Below are 21308 nucleotides of genomic sequence, written 5' to 3' on the forward strand. Positions count from 1 at the left end.
CCTGACGAAGGTTCTACCTTACAGCCATCAGGTCGCTCTTAAATAGGCTAACTCAAGGAATGTAATACCTTTTCCAGAAAGTAACATGCCAGCAGAAGAACCTGTTATGCTGGTTCTTTAATCCAAGTTGTGTTGCCACACATCTAATCTAGAAAAAGGTTGTCACACAAATTTGCCCCACTTCCCCACCACCTCGGCCGTATCCAGAGATGACAAAAGTACTCACTTTCCGTACTTGAGTAAAAGTACAGATACTTGTGTTAAAAAATACTCTGGTAAAAGTGGAAGTACTGATTAAACTTCTTTACTCAAGTAAAAGTAACAAAGTACAGGCTTGTAAATTTACTTAAAGTATAAAAGTAAAAGTAGAAACCACTTTTTTCATGCCGTTGCCTACATTTTAAATGGATGTCTGCCAATAGGACTAGATCTCCGTTGAGTTCGTCGTCCATACTACTATGCTACCGCCACCAAGCTGCAATGATTTGCCGCGAATGAATACCGCCGAATCTGTTGATTCATCTTGTAGTGGTGCGTCAAATACAACGTAGATTCCCATCCAATTAGATTGAATTTGGTATTGATGACGTGAAAAATAATAACGGTAACTCCAATGAAATGATTCAAAACTAAAGAAACGGGACAATTTTTTAAAATGTAAGGAGTAGAAAGTACAGATATTTGTGTAAAAATGTAAGGAGTAGAAGTAAAAAGTCGCCATAAAAATAAGTAGTAAAGTAAAGTAAAAATATCAGAAAAATCTACTTGAGTACAGTAACGAAGTATTTGTACTTCGTTACTTCCCATCTCTGGCCGTATCTAGACCCAAAGCTAGTTCATGATTTTCCCTCTTGCGTTGTGGTGTGGGATAACATAGCTCAGACCAAGCTTCAAAATTGGGCATAAGTCAAAAATATCTGCGACAAGCTGACTGCAACACACTGCTGCGGGAGTATAACCAGCCCTTAATGCTCAGAAACTGTTTGGACCCAAAGTTACATCCAGACAGAGATAGTAGAATTACATAATTTATTATTGAAAATAAATCAGCATTACCCTACCTTTAGCTTAAAGACTACAGGAGATCAGAAGGCAACCAGACAAAAAAATGTAATGAGAGAATGTTAGTTCTTCCCCACCTCTGCTTACCAGTTAGAATTTTAAGTCATGAAACATGGCTGTTAAATAGTAACGTCACATTTAAAAAAATATAGTTCATGCCTTGGATGCATAAGATGTAGATGGCTTTTGTTAGTTCTAATATGTTTTAATTTTTCTTTTTTTTAGGTGTATGATAATATTCTGGGTCATGCTAAGGAACATTTGGCATCCATAAACCACCTCATTAATGTCACCTTACTGCCAGGAATATCTGACAGCAGCACAGCGAAGCACCACCCAATGCTGACTGGAGCCAAGCTGAAAAAAGAACTCTGTCTCATCTACAAACAAGATGAGTTCAAATGCTGCTGTCAATCAATTCCTGTTGTTTCTAGATAAAAATCTAGAAAAGGTATTTACAGAGATTGTACCACTCCTTAACTTCCTCATCAACGCACTCGTGACCACAGAAGAATGTGAGAGGCGATTATAGATATAGAAAAGAGTTAAAACATTTCTCAGAAAGGCTCTCTCATGCATGGGCCATGTTGTCAATGGAGAAGAGAGGTTAGTGAAATGCCTACAGTTGTCATGATTGGCTTAGGGATTAAACCCACATTCAGAACACCACTGGAGACTGATAAAAAGTTCAACAGAGTTTATTGAAAGTTTTCACAAAAACAATAATGTGGACTGGATTCAGGACAACTGGTCCGGGCAGGATTCTCTGGCGTCTGCAGAGACGGATAGTTTGATTAGCCAGTTAAATGGGCGAATAGTAGAATTTCAGATGTTTCTGGAAATACCTTGAAGAGGTTCAGGCTTTCTCCTTGAGAGAGGGAACCAGTTGGGTCCAGAGACTGTTGGTTCAGCAGAGTGCTCAGCAGCTGCAGCGTCTAGCTTCTGACTTTCCAGTGACAGACCTTGGTTTAACTGATCAGCTCTTTCCCTGAGAGCAGCAGATGGATTCCAGAGTGTGATCTTCAGGTTTGGCTCTCTAGGGCAGGCAGGCAGGTAACAGGCTAAGCTCATCCAGAGCTTCAGGCAAGAGACAGGTTTCCTGTGAGTGAGAAGACAGAGGCAGGTTAGGATTGGGTTTCTCTTGAGAGACAAAGATTCTAGTAATCACAGAGGCTCTGGTTTGCTAACCAAACTTGGTCAACACTGTGGCGTCGAAGGAAGGTCTGGCAGCTGCTTAAGTAGGCAGGTCTCCTGATGGGCTGATGAGCGTCAGCTGTGCTGGAGGGCTCCAGCCCAGGAGATCCACAGCGCACTCTGCTGGAGAAGGTGGAGAATCTCCAGATCCCAACAACAGTAACTTCAACCAAATGTAACTGAAAGACTTGCATGACCAAAGGAAAGGACCAAAGTTATGTTTAAGTAGTGTCACTACCAAAAGTTAAGTGAGTGAATACTATGAATATGTTTATTTTGCTCTTGGAGTATTTGACTTAAATGTGACGGGATAGATAACAGTTATTTTGGCCTTCAATGGCCTTGAAAATGGCTGAGGGTCATAAAAGAAAAAGTGTCTATGAAGTGTATGAGAAGAAGAGAAAGGCCTCCGAAGAGACAAACAAGACCAGAGTGTTTTTAGTAGATTCTTTCACGCGATGGCGTACACTGAAAGCACAGGTTGGGCTTCCCACTGATGCAGAAGTTGCAATGTTTCTACTCCACAGGTAAAGTTTGGCATGCTATTTGGAGAAATCCATTTCATGTCACTCCAAGTAAAAGTAATCTACCTTTATATTGTAACTTTCCAGGGAAGATAAGTTTATTATTTTGTAATTTGTGTCATTAGTAGTTTGTGGCCACAGATTTCCATCATGTTGAGTTTTAAACCATTGCTTGGAAAAATAAAACCATTTGTTTGCGTCTAAAATTTTCCAAAAAGACCATAAAGATCATTAGCCTTGGAACGCTGCGAACACAAAGAGAAGCAGTCATCGTTTAAAAAATTTTTTTACTTTGTATGTTAGGTTGGAACTCTCACATGCTTTTAAATCATGTTGCCACATATCAGTCACGATGCAATTCCTGTCAAAAGCTTGAAGTCACAGTTCTCTGATTTGATGTTAATCCCATATTTTAAGACCATCTCTTTCAGTGAACATGAGAGTAATCCTAGGATCTAAATGATAACCCTCCCTGACAGATCTGACATTTGCAGAACAAATATTTCAATCTGAAAAATGCACATGAAGAGAAAAGACAATTAGAAGACCATTGAAACCATTGCTTGGAAATATGTAACCCGTTTGTTTGTGTCTAAAATTTTCCCTTGGGACACCTGCCAAAATCACAGCTGACCGTAAAGCTCATTAAGCTCGGAACGCTGCCAACACAAAGAGAAGCAGTCATTGTTTAAAAAAAATTTGTTTTCATTTCATGTGTGTCAAATTTCACATGATATGTTAGGGTGGAGCTCTCACATCCTTTTAAATCACGTTTCCAGGAATCAGTCACGATGCAATTCCTGTCAAGTCAAGAGGTTGAAGTCACAGTTCTCTGATTTGATGTTAATCCCATATTTTAAAAGTGTGAAGACCATCTCTTTCAGTCAACAAGAGAGTAATCCTAAAATCTAAATGATAACCCTCCCTGACAGATTTGATATTTGCAGACCAAATATTTCAATCTGAAAAACACACATGAAGAAAAAAGACAAGTAGAAGAAATATATATACATTTACTTTGTCTTTGGTGCTCAGACCTTGGCAAGAAAACATAGAACTTAATTTTGATAAATATGCATGAACTGGAGTAAAGAATGGGGCTGTTCCCCCCCCAGGCCTGAAACTGGTGGTGGAGTGGAGATAGATGGAGTTGGTCAGTCTATAGACTGCTGGGTAGTGAGATGGTCTGCTGAGCTTTATGGGGAGATCCAGTGGACTGCATGAGCTGATACTAGAGCTTCACTCAATGACCTGGAAGATAGAAGTCTAGTTCGGTAACACAGGTTGAGAGAACCTGTCCAAGATGAGCAAGCATGAAGCCACAGTAGGGAGGAAAACTCGCCGTTAGGAAGAAACCTCTGGCAGAACCAGGCTCAACCGGTTGAGATGAGACCGGGAACGCAGTAAGGGTCCAGGAGGAATGACACACTGATCAAGCTTTAGCTACAATGGTGGATGAGGGGCTTAAAATGCGGTTTAAATGAGGTCATCTCAATAAAGTCAAACAGTGCAACTACCGCCTGCGCACAGGAGCAGACAAGTGGCGGATCGGAGGCCTTTTAAGATGAACTTTGGACTGAACCCTGAAATTTATAGGATGTTTACTGAGACTGCAAGTCTGAATTTTTCATGTTGTTTTTGATCTCTAGAGCAGTCTCAGCTGTTGTAACAAGGGACTCCTGATTTCTAATAAATAGCGAGCAGAACGCTGGGACTGCAGAGTGAGGTGGAGATTGTAAACTCTGCAGTCTCTTCCTACTCTCCACGCGATTATAAATATAATTGATTGTCTCTGTGCCTTCTCTTCTTTCCCTGCATGTATGTATGATGTTTTAGGTGCTTAGACCTGACAGCTCCATATCACCAGACTTTAAAGATTTGGACCAACTTAAAACCTGAATTCTTCCATCATGTGGACACTGATTTCATGCCTTCATCTCTGGGCTCCATAAACCGAAAGCTCTGTGTACCATCATGAAACCGGTTTTACTTTACGCTTTCCATTACTGTTTGGTCTGCAGAAAGGTCAAACCAGAAATATTTTCAAAGTTGTTTTTTTATGTAATAGCTGGACTCTAATTAGGAATTATTTTAATTGAACAGTTTGTTACTGCAGTAAAACAAATATTGTATTTAATAACCTGACAAATAAATAGGGAGCTATAAGGTGTTGATGCTGGAAGATGGGTGTGTAGGATTTTCAAAACAGTGAAAGAAATGCTGGCCAAGCTGCCAGAGATTATTTTGAAGTAAGAAGGATGATTCTCAGAGCCTGCCTGTACACAACAGAATGCAGGCGGCATATTTTAACTAACTCTTTGGGTGTGTTACTATTCTTCAAAAATAGAAGCATTGTTTCCACATTTCTTTGTTTGAGTCCAAATGATGATATGATGATGAGTCCAAATGATGATAATTATGATATTTGTGATATTTATTTTATTTTTCTGATAGATAGATAGATAGATAGATAGATGATAGATAGATAGATAGATAGATAGATAGATAGATAGATAGATAGATAGATAGATAGATAGATAGATAGATAGATAGATAGATAGATAGATAGATAGATAGATAGATAGATAGATAGATAGATAGATAGATAGATAGATAGATAGATAGATAGATAGATAGAGAAAATTAGATATAGAAAATTTCTCCACATACCAGGAGGCACCCAACGATGAAGACCAGATTCAGGCCCAGATTCAGACCTGGACCAAATGCTGAAATTAAGAAAATAAATTAAAAATATATAATGTAAAATCACATTACGGAGAAAACTAATAATTTCTTTGATGACAAAGGTCCTTTGCAGTTCAGCTGAGAGCCACACTGTGACGCTACCACATACCAGAGGTGTACACATGAAGTGGGTAAATTTGGCCCAATTTTTAAGTAGTTAAATTATTTAGCAGTTCAGTCCATCCTCTAAATCATAGGCAGAATAAGCAGATGCACTGCCAACGACGGTGCATCTGCCAACGGGGACACTCTGGACGGCTCTGAGCCGTCCAGAGTGTCCCCAATGCAGCAGCCCCAGTGAGCAAGCAGGACTCCAATCCAGGAAGGATTCAGTTCAGACTGGAGTTGTTCTTCTGGAATCCAGGAGTCCGGTCAGGGGTTCCAAACCACACAGAAACGGACAGATCCGGGTTAGGAATCCAGAGCGTGAAGGCAGGTTCAGAGTCCCGTGGATCGATTAACCAGCTCAGACGGAAACGCACCTGGGAGGACTGGTTCTGGTAGTCCTGTTGTTGTGATTTTCTGTATATTCAATTCCCATCCAGGTTGGATGTCATATTTATCTTGTGAATAACTGTTATATTCAATTCCAAGCCAGCTGGGAATTCATATTTTCTGATACTTTAAGATGTTTGTTGTCCTCTCCGGTTGGGGAGGTAAATATCTTATTTATTTAGATATTATTTGGGCTGTTATATGTTTATGAACACACGCCCTACTAGCTGTGTGTTAGAACAATAAATGAAAGAGTGATTCGAGCTCTAATCATGGCCAAACAGTTAATTCTGCACATACATGGAATAAATTTACCACAACTTCTGTTTAAAATCATTCAGCTCCAAATCAAACTTATTTCAGTTTAAAACTCTTAACTAAAACTAGTGAAACTCAGCTAAACTAAACTACTATGTACAAAGAAGAAGGGAAACATGGTTGAAAACCATATTACAGTTTAAGGTGGATCTTGTGTTTGAAAACCAAAGTTTATCTGTAAGAATTTGGGATGTGATCAAATTCTTGTTTTCACTAATAGAGAAATTGGAATGTTTTCAGACCAATTCACAAAGCAAATCCATGAGATGAATAAAACATTATTTGGCCAAATAATGTTTTATTAAATGATTTGCTTAATCAAGAACCAATAACTTTTAGTTAATGATTCTTTACCCTCTTTGAAATACACTATATTGCCAAAAGTATTTGCTCACCTGCCTTGACTCACATATGAGCTTAAGTGACATCCCGTTCCTAATCCATAGGGTTCAATATGACGTCGGTCCACCCTTTGCAGCTAGAACAGCTTCAACTCTTCTGGGAAGGCTGTCCACAAGGTTTAGGAGTGTGTTTATGGGAATTTTTGACCATTCTTCCAGAAGCGCATTTGTGAGGTCGCACACTGATGTTGGACGAGAAGGCCTGGCTCTCAGTCTCCGCTCTAATTCATCCCAAAGGTGTTCTATCGGGTTGAGGTCAGGACTCTGTGCAGGCCAGTCAAGTTCATCCACACCAGACTCTGTCATCCATGTCTTTATGGACCTTGCTTTGTGCACTGGTGCACAGTCATGTTGGAAGAGGAAGGGGCCAGCTCCAAACTGTTCCCACAAAGTTGGGAGCATGGAATTGTCCAAAATGTCTTGGTATGCTGAAGCATTCAGAGTTCCTTTCACTGGAACTAAGGGGCCAAGCCCAGCTCCTGAAAAACAACCCCACACCATAATCCCCCCTCCACCAAACTTTACACTTGGCACAATGCAGTCAGACAAGTACCGTTCTCCTGGCAACCGCCAAACCCAGACCCGTCCATCAGATTGCCAGATGGAGAAGCGCGATTCGTCACTCCAGAGAACGCGTCTCCACTGCTCTAGAGTCCAGTGGCGGCGTGCTTTACACCACCGCATCCGACGCTTTGCATTGCACTTGGTGATGTATGGCTTGGATGCAGCTGCTCGACCATGGAAACCCATTCCATGAAGCTCTCTGCGCACTGTTCTTGAGCTAATCTGAAGGCCACATGAAGTTTGGAGGTCTGTAGTGATTGACTCTGCAGAAAGTTGGCGACCTCTTCGCACTATGCGCGTCAGCATCCGCTGACCCCGCTCCGTCAGTTTACGTGGCCTACCACTTCGTGGCTGAGTTGCTGTCGTTCCCAAACACTTCCATTTTCTTATAATACAGCTGACAGTTGACTGTGGAATATTTAGGAGCGAGGAAATTTCACGACTGGATTTGTTGCACAGGTGGCATCCTATCACAGTTCCACGCTGGAATTCACTGAGCTCCTGAGAGCGACCCATTCTTTCACAAATGTTTGTAAAAACAGTCTGCATGCCTAGGTGCTTGAATTTATACACCTGTGGCCATGGAAGTGATTGGAACACCTGATTCCAATAATTTGGATGGGTGAGCAAATACTTTTGGCAATATAGTGTAGCTAGCAGCAAATAGACATCAGGATTCCATTAAATTACTTCTAACATTCTGCTCTCTCTGCTTTTTCTCATAGTAGCTTCGCCTCATCTGTTCCTGTTTGGCAATATTTTGACACCACCCTGGAGAGAAATATCAGCTGAGCTGCTGCCATTAACACCTTTGTTTATAGATTTTGGAGATCAACCTGTTTTTCCAATGTAGTCCTGTTTCTCTGACTGTGACTGGCTGGATGTGCTCTCTTCACCCTCTGACATGGGCGTTGGCTCGGAGCTCGACTGCCTGGCTGTTTCCTGGACAGGGCTGCTTTTTACAGCTGCTTTTTGTATCTCTGCTTCTGTCTCCTTGAACCCCAGTCTGCCTCAGCAGATCACAATGAGCCTGGATCTGCTGGAGGTTTCTTCGTGTTAAAAGGGAGTCTTTCCTCTCCACTGTCGCTACAAGCATGCTTAGTATGAGGGATTGCGTTCAAGTCAATGAGTCAATGCAATCAACAGGTTTTCTTTAGCCAGAGCACTTTGAATCAATTTGACTGTATGATCTGGTGAACTGTAAAGTGCCTTGAGACGACATGTGTCAAAAATATGGACTATATAAATAAACTGAATTGAATTGAATTTACATGTAATACTTTGTTTGCGCCTTTTGCTTTTTTACTTCTTAGCCAGGACATCCTTGTAAAATGATTTCAAACCTCTATAGATTTTTTTACCTGGTAAAATAATGGTAAAATAAATAATAATAATAATAATAAAAAAAAAATATATAAAAAAAACTAATCTGGAGAGATTATAAGAACAAAAACCCCAGAATCTGAATTTTAATTTTTCTGACATCTTTCAGAGGAAGAGGGTCTAGAAGTAGAACAAAGTGCAGACAGGAAGGTATATAGGAAGGCAGAGGCAACATGGTTAGCTGAGAAGTTTTTAATGACTGAAATACGAAGCTCACATACATGGGCAGTAGAAACATGGCATTGCAGAATAAACCCATAAGAAGTAGTTGAAATTGACCAGTATATAAAGCATAACAAACTGGGGGCTTGCCTAAATATGTTTGAAAATACAACATTTGGATCAAGGGGGGAGAGATGAGAGAACTATAGAATAATACCATCTAGGTAAGGCAGTGGCAGGGCCAAAAAAAAAATTTTTAAATGGGTGGCTAGGCAAGGACCAATGTGCACTGTGGGGTGGCAGAAAACGAAAGGGCACCAAAACCAGTTTAGGATCAGGCCAAACTAATAGTGTACTAGTTTTTTGCTCAGTGTATATTTATTATACGAACGACTGAAAAATCAAGTAAGATAGGACATGCCAACCGAGAGTATCAGTGCTGCCACCCTTTGTTATACATTATGCTGGAGTTAAATTACAGTATGGCCACCTCTACCCCCACTTTTAGCTCTGCCCTGAAGTAAAGGGTACTAACACAAATAAATCCAAGTAAAGTGAAGAAGAATAAAATACACTAGGAAGCTAAAATTAAAGAAAATCATTTACACAAAAACATCTAATATACGCATGGAAAAATTATCTAATATGGCATAACCTATAAGGCAAAAAAGAAAATATGACCAGAACTAACAGAAATATCTCAAGCTAAGAGCTAGAAAGTGTACATTTACATATGAAGGAAAATTTAAAAGCTCTGACAACCCAATATCATAATAAAAAGAATAAAATCAAAATCCAGATTCCTAATCCATTGGTTGGTCAGGGTCGACTGGAGAATCAGCTGATGGCAGACGTTGGTATTTAGCTCTGGGCCTTCTGAATCGGTAGATGATGACACCGCAAGCCAAAAGGCAGCAAACAATGAAGACCAGATTCAGGGCAAGATACATGCTCTGGCCAGGTTCTGAAACAGAGTAAAATGGATTATTTATTAGTATAGCAGGCTGTATGTTCTCTCAGACTAAATACAAAATAAAAGCTAAAAAGAATATTATACTATAGAAAATCCCCTGCTAATGATTCAGTACATGAAAAATAATCAGGTTATGAGTGTGAATGAAAAGGTAAAAATGAAAAATTGAAGAAAAACTAAATCCTGAGAGGTTATTTCTTTTATACTTATAAAGTATGCTATAAAAGTATTTTCTAAATCTACTGTGGAGCCCATGGATTAAGGGGCATTAGTGGAGAAGTTGACGATAAACTGAGTGTAAGAACATGCTCACCTTTGATGTTAGAGGTCTTCACGAGGTGCAAAGGACCCTGGGAAATGAAGTGGCTGCTCGTCTGCGCTGCAGCATCCCTCTTCCTACGTTTGTCCCATGAGTCGGATTCGATGCATCCCTGAGAGCACCTGGCCTCGGGATTGTCACTTTCACACAGGAGAACCGAACAAGTGATGTAGACCTGCAGCCACATATAACTGAAATCAGCCACAGTTTTAACATTTCTTCTTAAAGACATAAATAAAAATTCTGGGAGCTATAGTAAAACAAACATAAATCTGTTTTATATGCTTTTGGATGTTGGACAATGTTGTTAAGAATATAAAAAAACACTCAAGAAGAAGTGAATGTAAATTAAGCTTCACATTCAATTTTTAAACTTAAAAACACTCTGAGATGAAGACTTATAACACAAGCTCAGCTGTATGCTAAATATGTCCAGTGCAGTGAAGAACCACGTAATTACCTGAATATAAGAAAACCCTGATTAAAGGACGACCCTGATTGTAGGACGACCCCCTCTATCCAGTGTGTGGGTGAATGGATGAATGAATGTAGTGTAAAGCGCTTTGGTCAAGTCTCCTGACTTGAAAAAAGATGCTATATAAGTACATGCCATTTACCATCCAGGACCAGTTTTTAGGTAAAAAACAAAAAGACCAAAAAGAAAAACAAAGTGATGAACCCAATGTATTCAGTTTACAGAAACTATTTTCTATTGAAGTGCTAACAATTTCAGTGAAATAAAATTATAAATGCATTATTTGTGCAAGTAAACAATAAAAAGTAAAAAAAAACACAGTAATGACATTTAATTGAAATTTGCAACACTTCAACTTGAATGTAATCTGAACTTTGCTCACAGAACGTCTTGAAAACCTCCATGAGGCTTTTCCTCAGAGATGTGTTATGCCTCTCTAACCTGACTCCACCAGATGGATTTGCTCCGCATATCTATCTGAAAACCTTCCGCTGCAGTAATTTTGGGAAGGGGCGAAAATACTGGTTATCTGATTGGCCTATGTTGATGATAGACGGGCCAAATAAACCAATCAGATCAACGAAGCATATGACGTACTAACAGACCGACGACGAAAACACAACCACAAGCCAGACTGCTCTTGCCGAAACCAGTCGGGAGAAGAGCAAAAGCACCTTTTCCTCAGAGAAAAGCCTCCAGAGCAGTGTTTTGCGCTTCTTTCAGTGAAGAAATACTCTGTAATTCCGATAAAACTTGCTCGATAGCCACGCTAACACTAGTTTCATCGGCTGAAGCCGCCATGTTCTTTAGACTTAACTGTCGAGCTTCTCGTTACGTCATACCTCAACCCGCCTCAAAGCCAACGTTGATTGGACTTTCGTTTGGTGAACAGCTCCAAATTTTCTTCAACGGAGAGTCTCCAGACTGATCTGCGAGTGAAATCTTGAAAGCTCGCGAGATCAGGATGGTCTCACGAGGCTAATTCTTCCCTGCTGTGATAGAAAGATAATCCCAGCCACAGGGAGGTCACTGGCTTTACAAAAAACTGGCGCCCTCTGTTGTTTGTTTGTGTATTGACCCCAGACAAAAAAAAGGTAATGATATGGTATTAAATATGGTATTTAGAGCTCTACATGGAGAAACTGAACCAACGCAAAGGGACCAACACAGCAAAGCAAACTCAGAGGATCAACAAAACAGCTGGTGAATTACATCTCATTCGAATTATGCAGTTATGGTTTGTGATGTCCGGTGTCCTGCACCTTTTAGATGTCTCTGCTTCCACACCTGATTAAATTATCTCAAAGCACACTGTCAAGTTTTCCAGAATCCTGCTAATGTGAGGATTATTATACTCTGGTGTGTTGAAGCAGGGAAATATCTAAAATGTGCAGGATGCTGGACTTTAAAGACCGGAAGTGATGAATCCTGGTCTATACAGTGGCTCAGGATGAAGGGATTTGTCCTGGATATGGTGGGTTGTTTTTGTTGCTTGAAGCTCCTGTCCCTTATTTCTCAATGACTTTGTCCTTGGGCTGTTATGATTCTGGCCTGTCTGCCTGCTCTGCTCTCCCTGTGAGCGATCATCTCCAGCTGCTGCACTACAGTGCAATCAGCAGAATTTCTCTCAGCTGTGTTTAAGCAGTTATAAGGCAGCCTGTGCAGGTAGACCGGGCCAGATAATTGCAAACCAACTTGCAAGCAGTATCCAGCACTTAAGGTTACCTGACCAAGTCTTTGCTTCATGGATTTCCCCTTTTTGCCTAGCCGTCTTTGGATTTCTCTGCCCTTTGGACAACGAACCTGTTTCTGCCTCTTGACTTCTGCCTCCTGCCAAGCTCCCTGATCTCTCAGCCTGAGTCTGGCTTCCAGGACCTAAATTTTGCCTCTGAGCTCCAAGCCACCCAACCGTTTGCCACCCAACAACAGATTAAAGGAGCGATCTGCTCTATTCAAGCTGCTGATCTTACTGAAGGGAGGACTTTTTAAAGGTTAGTGGTTTTGTTGGTTTCATGCTTTTCGTTATTTGAACTCCTTTAAGCCACTAACCTAAACTGAATACTGAGCCTGGTTCTGCTGGAGGTTTCTTCCTGTTAAAAGGGAGTTTTTCCTCTCCACTGTCGCTACAAGCATGCTTAGTGTGAGGGATTGTATTTGAGTCAATGAGTCAATGCAATCAACTGGTTTTCCTTAGATAGAAAACTTTGAATCAATTTGACTGTATGATGTGGTTGAACTGTAAAGTGCCTTGAGATGACATGTGTTGTGAATTTGGCGCTATATAAATAAACTGAATTGAATTAAGCAAATGCAACACTTTAGTGACAGAAGCTACAGTCTCTACTCGCCATCTTATCAGTAACCAAGTTTCCTAACTTTGAGAAAACAAATTCTCCAAAAAAGGGCTTTCAGATACCATCAGTAATGAATTAAAGACTCCAATTTTCTAAAAAGTAGATTTACTTTGTTAACGTCCCACACTCTTATGTTGGAATTAATGAATGTTTAAACAATATTACTTTACCTCCTCATGAGCTCCGATGAACTCAAAAGCTTCCATTCCAAATCTGAACTGAGACTTTGACGCAGAATAAATTTCCACAGTTTTATCCTTCACACATCTGTAACAACCCATGGAAATGTATCAGATAAAGAAGATGGTTCAGGGTAATGTTAGAGAATTATTTGTTTTTATTTTTCTTACCCGTTTTCAATGATGGTGTAGCTGATGCGGGAGTTGGGGTTGTCATAGGGAGTCGCCCTGCAGGACTCCACAAACAGCTCAGTGTTGGGGATGGATGTGTCGGCCTCAATCTGCATGTAGATCTTCTGCTTTAGGTAAACTTCCAGCGGGTAGCTGCTGGTGTCCACCTGCTTCCTGAAACGCTGGCTCTCAAAGAACTCAAACTGGAAGGTGAAGGCACCAAAGCCTTTTTCTCTGAAGGCATATGGGTTTTTGTGTGTGAAACCCAGAGTTAGGTTGGTGCGCTTTGGATAGGAGCAGGAGAAGCTGATCTCAACCTCATGCTCCCTGGAGATTATTACGTCAGGGTTTGCTGATGTAATCACGTTCTCAAAGATTATATTGTTGTCATCTTCCTGATAAGGATATGAAATAAAGAGAGTAAAAAAAAACTCTGTTTTACATTAGAAAACATCTCAAATGCCTTATTTTTTCACTCCATCTAATAACTAAAAAAGGCTGAAGAGGCTGCACAAATTTCACATATTTTATTGTTATTGGAAAATAAAGCAATATTTTGATGTATCTGTGTTGGAGTTATTATGATTTCTGTTGTTTTTATCATTTCATTCATTTATATGTTTTATATTGCTTTTAATAATTTCTTTTGCTATGATACTCTCATCAGTGGAAAGAGTGTATGCAGGTCATAAGACGGTCAAATGTTTTGCAAGAAAGCTTTCCTGTTTTTCATTTGAGAAAAACAGAAAGGGAAGTTCATGACACCTTTTTTAAAAGCGTATACTGAAACCAGATATGTTCCCTATCTTAAAAGTTCATGGTAATGTCTAAGAGATTGCGTAATCAAAACTAACACCTGCTGTTGTAATGTGTTGACTGCTCAATAAATAAGCCTGCAAGCGTGGAGCAAGACGAAAGTGCACAGAGAGATCCCAAAGCTCTGTGTATTTTCCCTTTGCAAAGCATGGTCAGGAAAAATCTTACACTGTCTTTGTTTATTTCTTTATAGGTTAGTGTTGGGGAAACTTAACAACCCTAACAATCTTCTTAAAAACTAATCTTAACTGTGTTTGGAGTCCACTAGCAACTAATTAATGTTTTTAATTATTGTTCTTTTTTGTACTTTCTTAACTTATCTTTGATAACTACCACTCCTTGTTCTGTATTCCTGTTTCCCTGTATATCCAGCACCTGAAGTTAAGCTTCAAACATCCCAACCCTACAGTAGTTATTTAGGGAAAGATCAAATTATAAGCTGGTCTAATCTCTGGTAGCAGAGCAAGATAGATGGAATATAGGTCTAGTTAGATGTGAGGTTTCTTGTTTTGTCTGCTGTACCTCAATTCGGGTCCCACAGCTGTTCAGGGGCATGACAGCTACCAGGTGGGTCATATTTGAATGACGTCTCAGGCTGCAGGAAGCATCCGATGAGTCAAACAGATGCAGACTGTTTTCTTTGCGTTTGATTAAGGAATTTTTGGCTACTTCGACAGTCATTGATGTTTCATTGCAGGTCACAATGCTATCTGCATAGTGTAGGAAAAGACAGTCATAAGTTATAATTCTGATCAGAGTGAAGAATTCTTCTACATAAATAAACCTTAAATGTTGCTTTATCTTACCATGACGTTCAACTGAAACAGTCAAACACCGCAGCTCTGAATGGAAGACCCTTTGTTGTCTAAAAAGTAGGAAATTATCATTTATTCAGAGAAGAAAGCTTTACAGTTTTTCATATTGTTTGGTTTTACATAGAGTAAAAAATTTGGTTATACAAACACAGGTCTTAGGGATATAGTAAAGTGATGACATGTCTCGGTGCATGTTGTTATTAAAAAAATTGGTTGTCTGGATGCTGTCCTGAAAACAATGTGGGCTATACCCCTTAGGTTTTGTAGAAGCAGTTTTATTGTCTTATATCAGAATCAGAAATTAGAATCAGAATATATCCTACAACATGGTCCTATACTTACTTAGCAACAAAACTTAAAGGTCAGTTTTGAGTCTTAGTAACATCATGGTCTCCAAGGCTGCATGAGGGGGTTTGGCAAAAACAGAACAACTGTATAAACATTCCTTGAGGGTCGCAGTGACTTTGACGCAAACCAACCCACGTGAATTCCAGTAAGCTTTCGACATGATATCCCTGTGCATGTGCAGTTACGTAATGCCATGTGGAAACTATAAATGCCGGTTCAGATGGACTGAAGGTTGGGGGAATTAACTGAGATGTGACGATGCATTGCTGAATGTATGAAGTTTTTAAGACAGCTGTATGAATTCGGTTTTGTAAATAAATGTTCCCCCCTCCGGATGATGGAATGGTGTGAATCGTTGGCCTTCTTTCTGTCATAAGGGAATTCTACCAATGAGCTTCCATAGTTTTTGTTATTGTTTTGAGGTCATGCCTTAGAAAATAAACTTTGCTCCCTATGTGCCTTTAGATTAATTCTTACAAGTGTAATTAAAATCTTGCTTTTTAAATGACTGTAATTATCAAATCAGATGTTAGCCTTACCCATCTATTGCTTCAGACACAAAGCAAATTGGAAAGTGATTATGCAGCTCAGAGTCATTTGGTGTCCATTTTATGATGTATGTGTCTTCTGAAACCTTTTCCTTAGAAATGTGTTGTGGTCCTGTCACAATAAGATTATCAATCCTAAGAGAAAAAACAATGTTCATAATTAAGTGTTCTTTACATTAAGCTAAATAGAGAAAATCATAAAGTGAAACAATTACATCAGCTCAAATGAGGTGACTTTTAAGAGTGAGATGATACTGATGATACTTACATTGCATACTGAGCCTTGGACCTGACTTTGATGTCAAATCTTTCATTTACAAAGGCAGGTAGATTGGCACCATTAGGAGGAGTTGGTGGCAAAAATAGTGGGAAGTAATCGCCATCATCACATGAAGGGATGACGTAATCATCCACTAAAATTCAGGAAAGCAGACAGACAGTTACAAATGGATAAGAGAAATATTGAAACAAAAGATAAATTTTATGTATTATTTGTATGCCTACCATAAACTGTAAAATCCAGAGGAATTATGCTTAAAGGACGAATTGTTGATCGATACAAGGGGGTGGTGGTATATGAAGCTGTGGTGGTTGGTGCGGCTGTGGTGGTTAGAGCTGCTGTAGTTGTTGGTGCGGCTGTGGTTGTTGGTGCGGCTGTGGTGGTTGGTGCGGCTGTGGTGGTTGGTGCGGCTGTGGTGGTTAGAGCTGCTGTAGTTGTTGGTGCGGCTGTAGTTGTTGGTGCGGCTGTGGTGGTTGGTGCGGCTGTGGTGGTTGGAGCGGCTGTGGTTGTTGGTGCGGCTGTGGTGGTTGGAGCGGCTGTGGTTGTTAGTGCGGCTGTGGTGGTTGGAGCGGCTGTGGTGGTTGGTGCGGCTGTGGTGGTTGGAGCTGCTGTGGTTGTTGGTGCGGCTGTGGTGGTTGGAGCTGCTGTGGTTGTTGGTGCGGCTGTGGTGGTTGGAGCTGCTGTGGTTGTTGGAGCGGCTGTGGTTGTTGGAGCGGCTTGGGTGGTTGGAGCGGCTGTGGTGGTTGGAGCGGCTGTGGTTGTTGGTGCGGCTGTGGTGGTTGGTGCGGCTGTGGTGGTTGGTGCGGCTGTGGTGGTTGGAGCGGCTGTGGTGGTTGGTGCGGCTGTGGTGGTTGGTGCGGCTGTGGTGGTTGGAGCGGCTGTGGTGGTTGGTGCGGCTGTGGTGGTTGGTGCGGCTGTGGTTGTTGGTGCGGCTGTGGTGGTTGGTGCGGCTGTGGTTGAAAGATAATAAGTGGGGGATCGACGCTTTCGGTCCATAACTGGTTGCGGCCGTTTTGTTGTGTAGGATCCATCAGAGTAGGACACTGTGATATCTTTGTTGGGAAAGTCCTCAAACACAAGCTCAATAGGGTGGTATCCAGTGTAGTCACTGTATTCATATGTAAGAGAGCAGGAGTTCTGACAAAGAAAGACATGTCATCATTAGACAGTTGGTGGTAAGAAATGCGTGGCAGATGCTTTTAGTTTTTATGAGGGATCATTCCTATCTGCTTTTATCTTATTTTTGATTGTTCTGTTGGTTGACCCTTGCAACTGTTAAGCTGTTTAACATAGATATATGTTTAGGTTTTAAACAGATCAGCAGTCTGATCATATATATATACAGTATATAGTCTCATGATAGAGGGTCTGTTGACAGATCCCAGGATTTGTGAGAGCAAGTATTCACAATGCTCTCTGGGAATAAACACAAAACTGCACTGGTTGTTAGGATTTTGCCTTCAAGGTTGCCATTTTGCCGTTCCAATTCTGCATTTGAGATTGCTTAATAAATACTCCGATTTGACTATTTGAAGTTGTATTTTTTTCCAAAAGCAGATGTGTTTAACTATTTTCCATGTCCCACTGCCTGCTCTCACTAAAGACAGTCAGATTCAATTGCTCTGATTGTCCAGACGAAATAGACACCAGTTCCAAATGAACGGTTGAAGGTGCATGCGTTCTTTGAGCTGATGGAACTCACTCCACCACTTTTATTGACTTTAAATTTAATGTAAAATTGCATACAATAAAGCTTTAAGAGCAAGGTTGTGACTGGTTCTTCAAATTTACATTATTGCAGTTGGACCTTACCATATCTAGAGAGAATCCGCTGTCAAGACGGCAAAATCCACATGCCTCATGAGGAACGTATCTATGTACTGGTGCTCTGCAGCTCACACGATCCCCATCAGGATCAAAAACAGTCAGATTGATCTTTCGAGGACACTGCTTTGTCACTCTGTAACATAAAATACAACAAAATTGACAATATTGTATCTAAAAGGAATGATCTCAGTCAATAAAGGTCACAGAATATTAATGATATCTGAGTGTGGCCAAAGGAGCAGGACTCCCACCTGATGTTCTCAGACAGATCTACCTGACCTCCATTAGGCCTGTTCTAGAGAATGTCAGCCCAGTTTTGGGTGGACTGACCAAAGGCTTTGCAGATTAATTTCAATGTGTGCAAGAAAGGTGCTTTAAAATTATTATCCAAGTAATTTCCAAGTATTATCCAAATTGTACTTTTTAGTTTATGTAACATACATATAAACTAACATATCTGTGCCCCCTCTGGATTCAGCGGCTCATAAATGTATGTCTCAGAGCTGGTGAGCACAGTAGAGAAAAGTCCTTGCATTGTTATTAGTCCATCGGCCCATCTGTTAATCACACCCAAGACCCCTCAACCCACCCATTAGGCCTATTCCCACCCTCCTTTAGGCCTATTCTCAAATAGTATATGTTGGCAAAATAATTTTCTGGTAAAGGGTGTCATTTGTTTTAAACATATCTAACATAATTTGAAACCTTTAAGTAAAAAAAAGAACAAGAAAAGTTAATACAAAAATAAATAAATACAAACACATAACTTCATTGTAAATTAATTTCCATAAAAGCTGGTAAATGTTGCACTTATTTTTCTGTTTTTACAAAGCTGCAGAAGCCAATCAGTATTAGAAGGTCTGGCAAGCTTAATAATTGATGGCAATGCGATAAATCAATCCATCCATCCATCCATCCATTTTTGTCATGCTTATCCCAAGCAGGGTCACGAGAAGTGCTGGTGGCTGTCTCCAGCTGTCTACTGGCCAGAGGTGTGGTACACACTGCACAGGTCGCCAGTTTATCACAGGGCAACACAGAGTCAAACAGGACAAACATCCATTTACGCACACACCTAAGAAAAATTTAGAGAAGCCATTTAACCTAACAGTCATGTCTTTGGACTGTGGGAGGAAGCCGGAGTAACCGGAGAGAACCCACACATGCTCAGGGATAACATACAAACTCCATGCAGAAAGACCCTGAGTCGGGAATTGAATCCGAAACCTTCTTGCTGCAAGGCAGGCAGCAGTGCCCCACTGAGCAGCCCGCGATAAATTAATTTTTAAGAAAAAAAATATATTATTTTTGAACTTACCGAATAATCGGGACGATGGTTGTGATAGGAGGTTGGTTTGGTTTGCCGGTATCAGATCTGGTTCCCGGATCCACGTATGTTAACATTGTCCATTTAATTTGTGGGCCTACAGCATTGTCTATCCAGTAGCCCCTCCTCCAGAACCAGTTGTACCTTGTTGGATAGCTGATGGAAGAAAAGTTAAGTAAAAATGGCTTTCAGGTAAATCACTGGCAGTTGAAATTTATTGCAAAGCTTAAATACATGTTGCACTTAAATGTTTGAAGTTCAGTTAAAATAAATTAATATTTTCTGTCTTGCCTAACTTGAAAAGGCAAGTTGGTGTTGAGTTTCCTCCTTGATACTTTAACAAGTTGTCGCCAGGTGAGATTAAATGAATCGCTGTCAATTGTGGTGAATGTGGAGGTCTCCACCCCACAGTCACCAAATGTGCAACCATGCCAGTCCACATGGCCTTCATATCCAGTTAGCTTAATGCGAAATTCCACCTAAAAGAACAGAATGTTAAATTAATGGAGTACAGTTTTATACAATTCAGTGTTCTTTTTAATATAAACAAAACAGTGTGAAGCTTTTTTGCTGCAGAATTTTTAAATGGGAAGAAACTTAATATCTGTCAAAAATTTCACTACAGCTGTTTGACTCACCTCATAAGACCCGTTCAAGTCCTTTCCCTTCGGCGTGAAAGACAGCGATGTACCGATGTGCCTGTGTATTTCAACACTAGTTGTTTGAGATGCAGCTAATAACACCAACAGAGGCAACAGCACAAGAGAAGCCATCCTGAAGACTGCTCTACAGTCCTGATGTAGACGGATTTTTGGTTGTCGCTACACGGAAACAACTGGATATATTATTATGATGGATCTTATGCTCAAGTATGAAGCTAAACCTGTTCTGCCTTTGGTTTGCTATGGCCAGGAAACAGATTAACACATAGCAACTAGGAGCAGACTTGGTTTCATTTTGCAGCAATAGTGTTAGACACACACATACATACACCCCCCCCCCCCCCCCCCCCCCACACACACACACACATATATCTATATATATATATATATATATATATATATATAGAGAGAGAGAGAGAGAGAGTTGCATACGTCTGTGTGTGTGTGTGTGTGTGTGTGTGTGTGTGTGTGTGTGTGTGTGTGTGTGTGTGTGTTGTAATAACATATAGAAATGCTACACAACAATTATTGAACTTGTGTTATGACCAGTGGTGTCAAAAGTACACACAGACACCACTATATGAATTGAAAGCTGAATTTTTCGACTATTTTGAAAAATTATAGAGATAGGGCCAAAGATGAGGCAGGTCTTGTTGGTCTCCGTCTCCATCTCCTGATATACTCTCGCCTGTGTCCGACCTTTCCAACATTTCAACATCTTTTTCTGAATCCCACATTGTAGCATGGCATAGGCAATTCACGTTTGTAGTTTGAAGAACATCTGCTCACTTGTGATGATTTTGTCGTGTCTTTTCCTTCTCAACGACTTGAAAATTGTTACTAAGTTTTATAAAAATTCAAAGTTCTCAAAAGGCAGAAAAGTCTTCAACCAAAAAATGTAAAAAACAGGCAGAGGTCACGGATTTCCAAGTCCAGAGTGCTTTATTGTAAAACACAGCATCCACACTGAGCTGCTCTCCCGAGAAACAACTGACAATACAATGAAACAGCTTCCCTTTTATACATTTCAGGCTATTGGGGCTCCTCCCCCAAGCCCCTCCTTTCTTTTCATCATTTTACATGCATTTTCTTCGGTTAAGTCTAATTAATTTTATTCTACCGGTGGAAAGTCCTTTTCAAAACACATTTTTTATATATTTAATCAACAAACACTTTATTACAAGTCATGATTATTTTTCTTATAAGTCATAATAACATATGTCGCTATTAAATCAACAACCATTATTTTCCAGCTATTATTATTTCAAAACACAATTTTCAGTTCAGTTTATTATTTTAACACAAAGTTTTCATTCAGTGATTCATGATTGCAACATTTCACATTGAACTAGGGTGCCCAAAG

The 21308-nt window shown here is 40.2% G+C and overlaps 2 protein-coding genes across 3 annotated transcripts; both read right to left on the minus strand.

The window, feature by feature from the left end:
* Window positions 1–8866: 8866 nt before the first annotated feature.
* LOC119788857 (CUB and zona pellucida-like domain-containing protein 1) lies at window positions 8867–16462 on the minus strand. 2 transcript variants are annotated; one of them, XM_038293526.1, is made up of 9 exons: window positions 16354–16462; window positions 16118–16262; window positions 15841–15984; window positions 14945–15003; window positions 14661–14848; window positions 13323–13717; window positions 13143–13239; window positions 10138–10318; window positions 8867–9815 (listed from the first exon to the last, which is right to left on the minus strand). In XM_038293526.1, coding segments are annotated over exons 2-9 (1227 nt in total). In that variant the 5' UTR covers window positions 16120–16262; window positions 16354–16462; the 3' UTR covers window positions 8867–9654. The 2 variants fall into 2 exon arrangements, with proteins under 2 accessions (XP_038149454.1, XP_038149453.1); XM_038293525.1 differs by having other exon boundaries at window positions 8867–9821.
* LOC119788852 (cell wall protein DAN4-like) lies at window positions 16256–20078 on the minus strand. Its single transcript, XM_038293512.1, has 6 exons — window positions 19922–20078; window positions 19575–19762; window positions 19275–19439; window positions 17942–18089; window positions 16410–17266; window positions 16256–16262 (listed from the first exon to the last, which is right to left on the minus strand). Exons 1-6 carry the CDS (start codon window positions 20054–20056, stop codon window positions 16256–16258), a joined length of 1500 nt encoding a protein of 499 aa, XP_038149440.1. The 5' UTR covers window positions 20057–20078.
* Between the last annotated feature and the right edge of the window lie 1230 nt (window positions 20079–21308).

Source organism: Cyprinodon tularosa, unplaced genomic scaffold (assembly GCF_016077235.1).
Source record: "Cyprinodon tularosa strain WSP-4 unplaced genomic scaffold, ASM1607723v1 ctg328, whole genome shotgun sequence".
Taxonomy (NCBI): Eukaryota; Metazoa; Chordata; class Actinopteri; order Cyprinodontiformes; family Cyprinodontidae; genus Cyprinodon; species Cyprinodon tularosa.

Bases quoted from the DNA above. Each gene is read 5' to 3' on its own strand.
- LOC119788857 (XM_038293525.1), bottom strand. The intron at 15,004-15,840 runs GTAAGGCTAACA...CCTACTTTTTAG, and splicing joins GTGTCTGAAGCAATAGATGG to ACAACAAAGGGTCTTCCATT. The intron at 10,319-13,142 runs GTAAAGTAATAT...ATGTGGCTGCAG, and splicing joins TCATCGGAGCTCATGAGGAG to GTCTACATCACTTGTTCGGT.
- LOC119788852 (XM_038293512.1), bottom strand. From the start codon at position 20,056: ATGGCTTCTCTTGTGCTGTTGCCTCTGTTGGTGTTATTAGCTGCATCT. The intron at 19,440-19,574 runs GCAAGACAGAAA...TTCTTCCATCAG, and splicing joins AACTTGCCTTTTCAAGTTAG to CTATCCAACAAGGTACAACT. The intron at 18,090-19,274 runs GTAAGTTCAAAA...TTTATGTTACAG, and splicing joins ACCATCGTCCCGATTATTCG to AGTGACAAAGCAGTGTCCTC.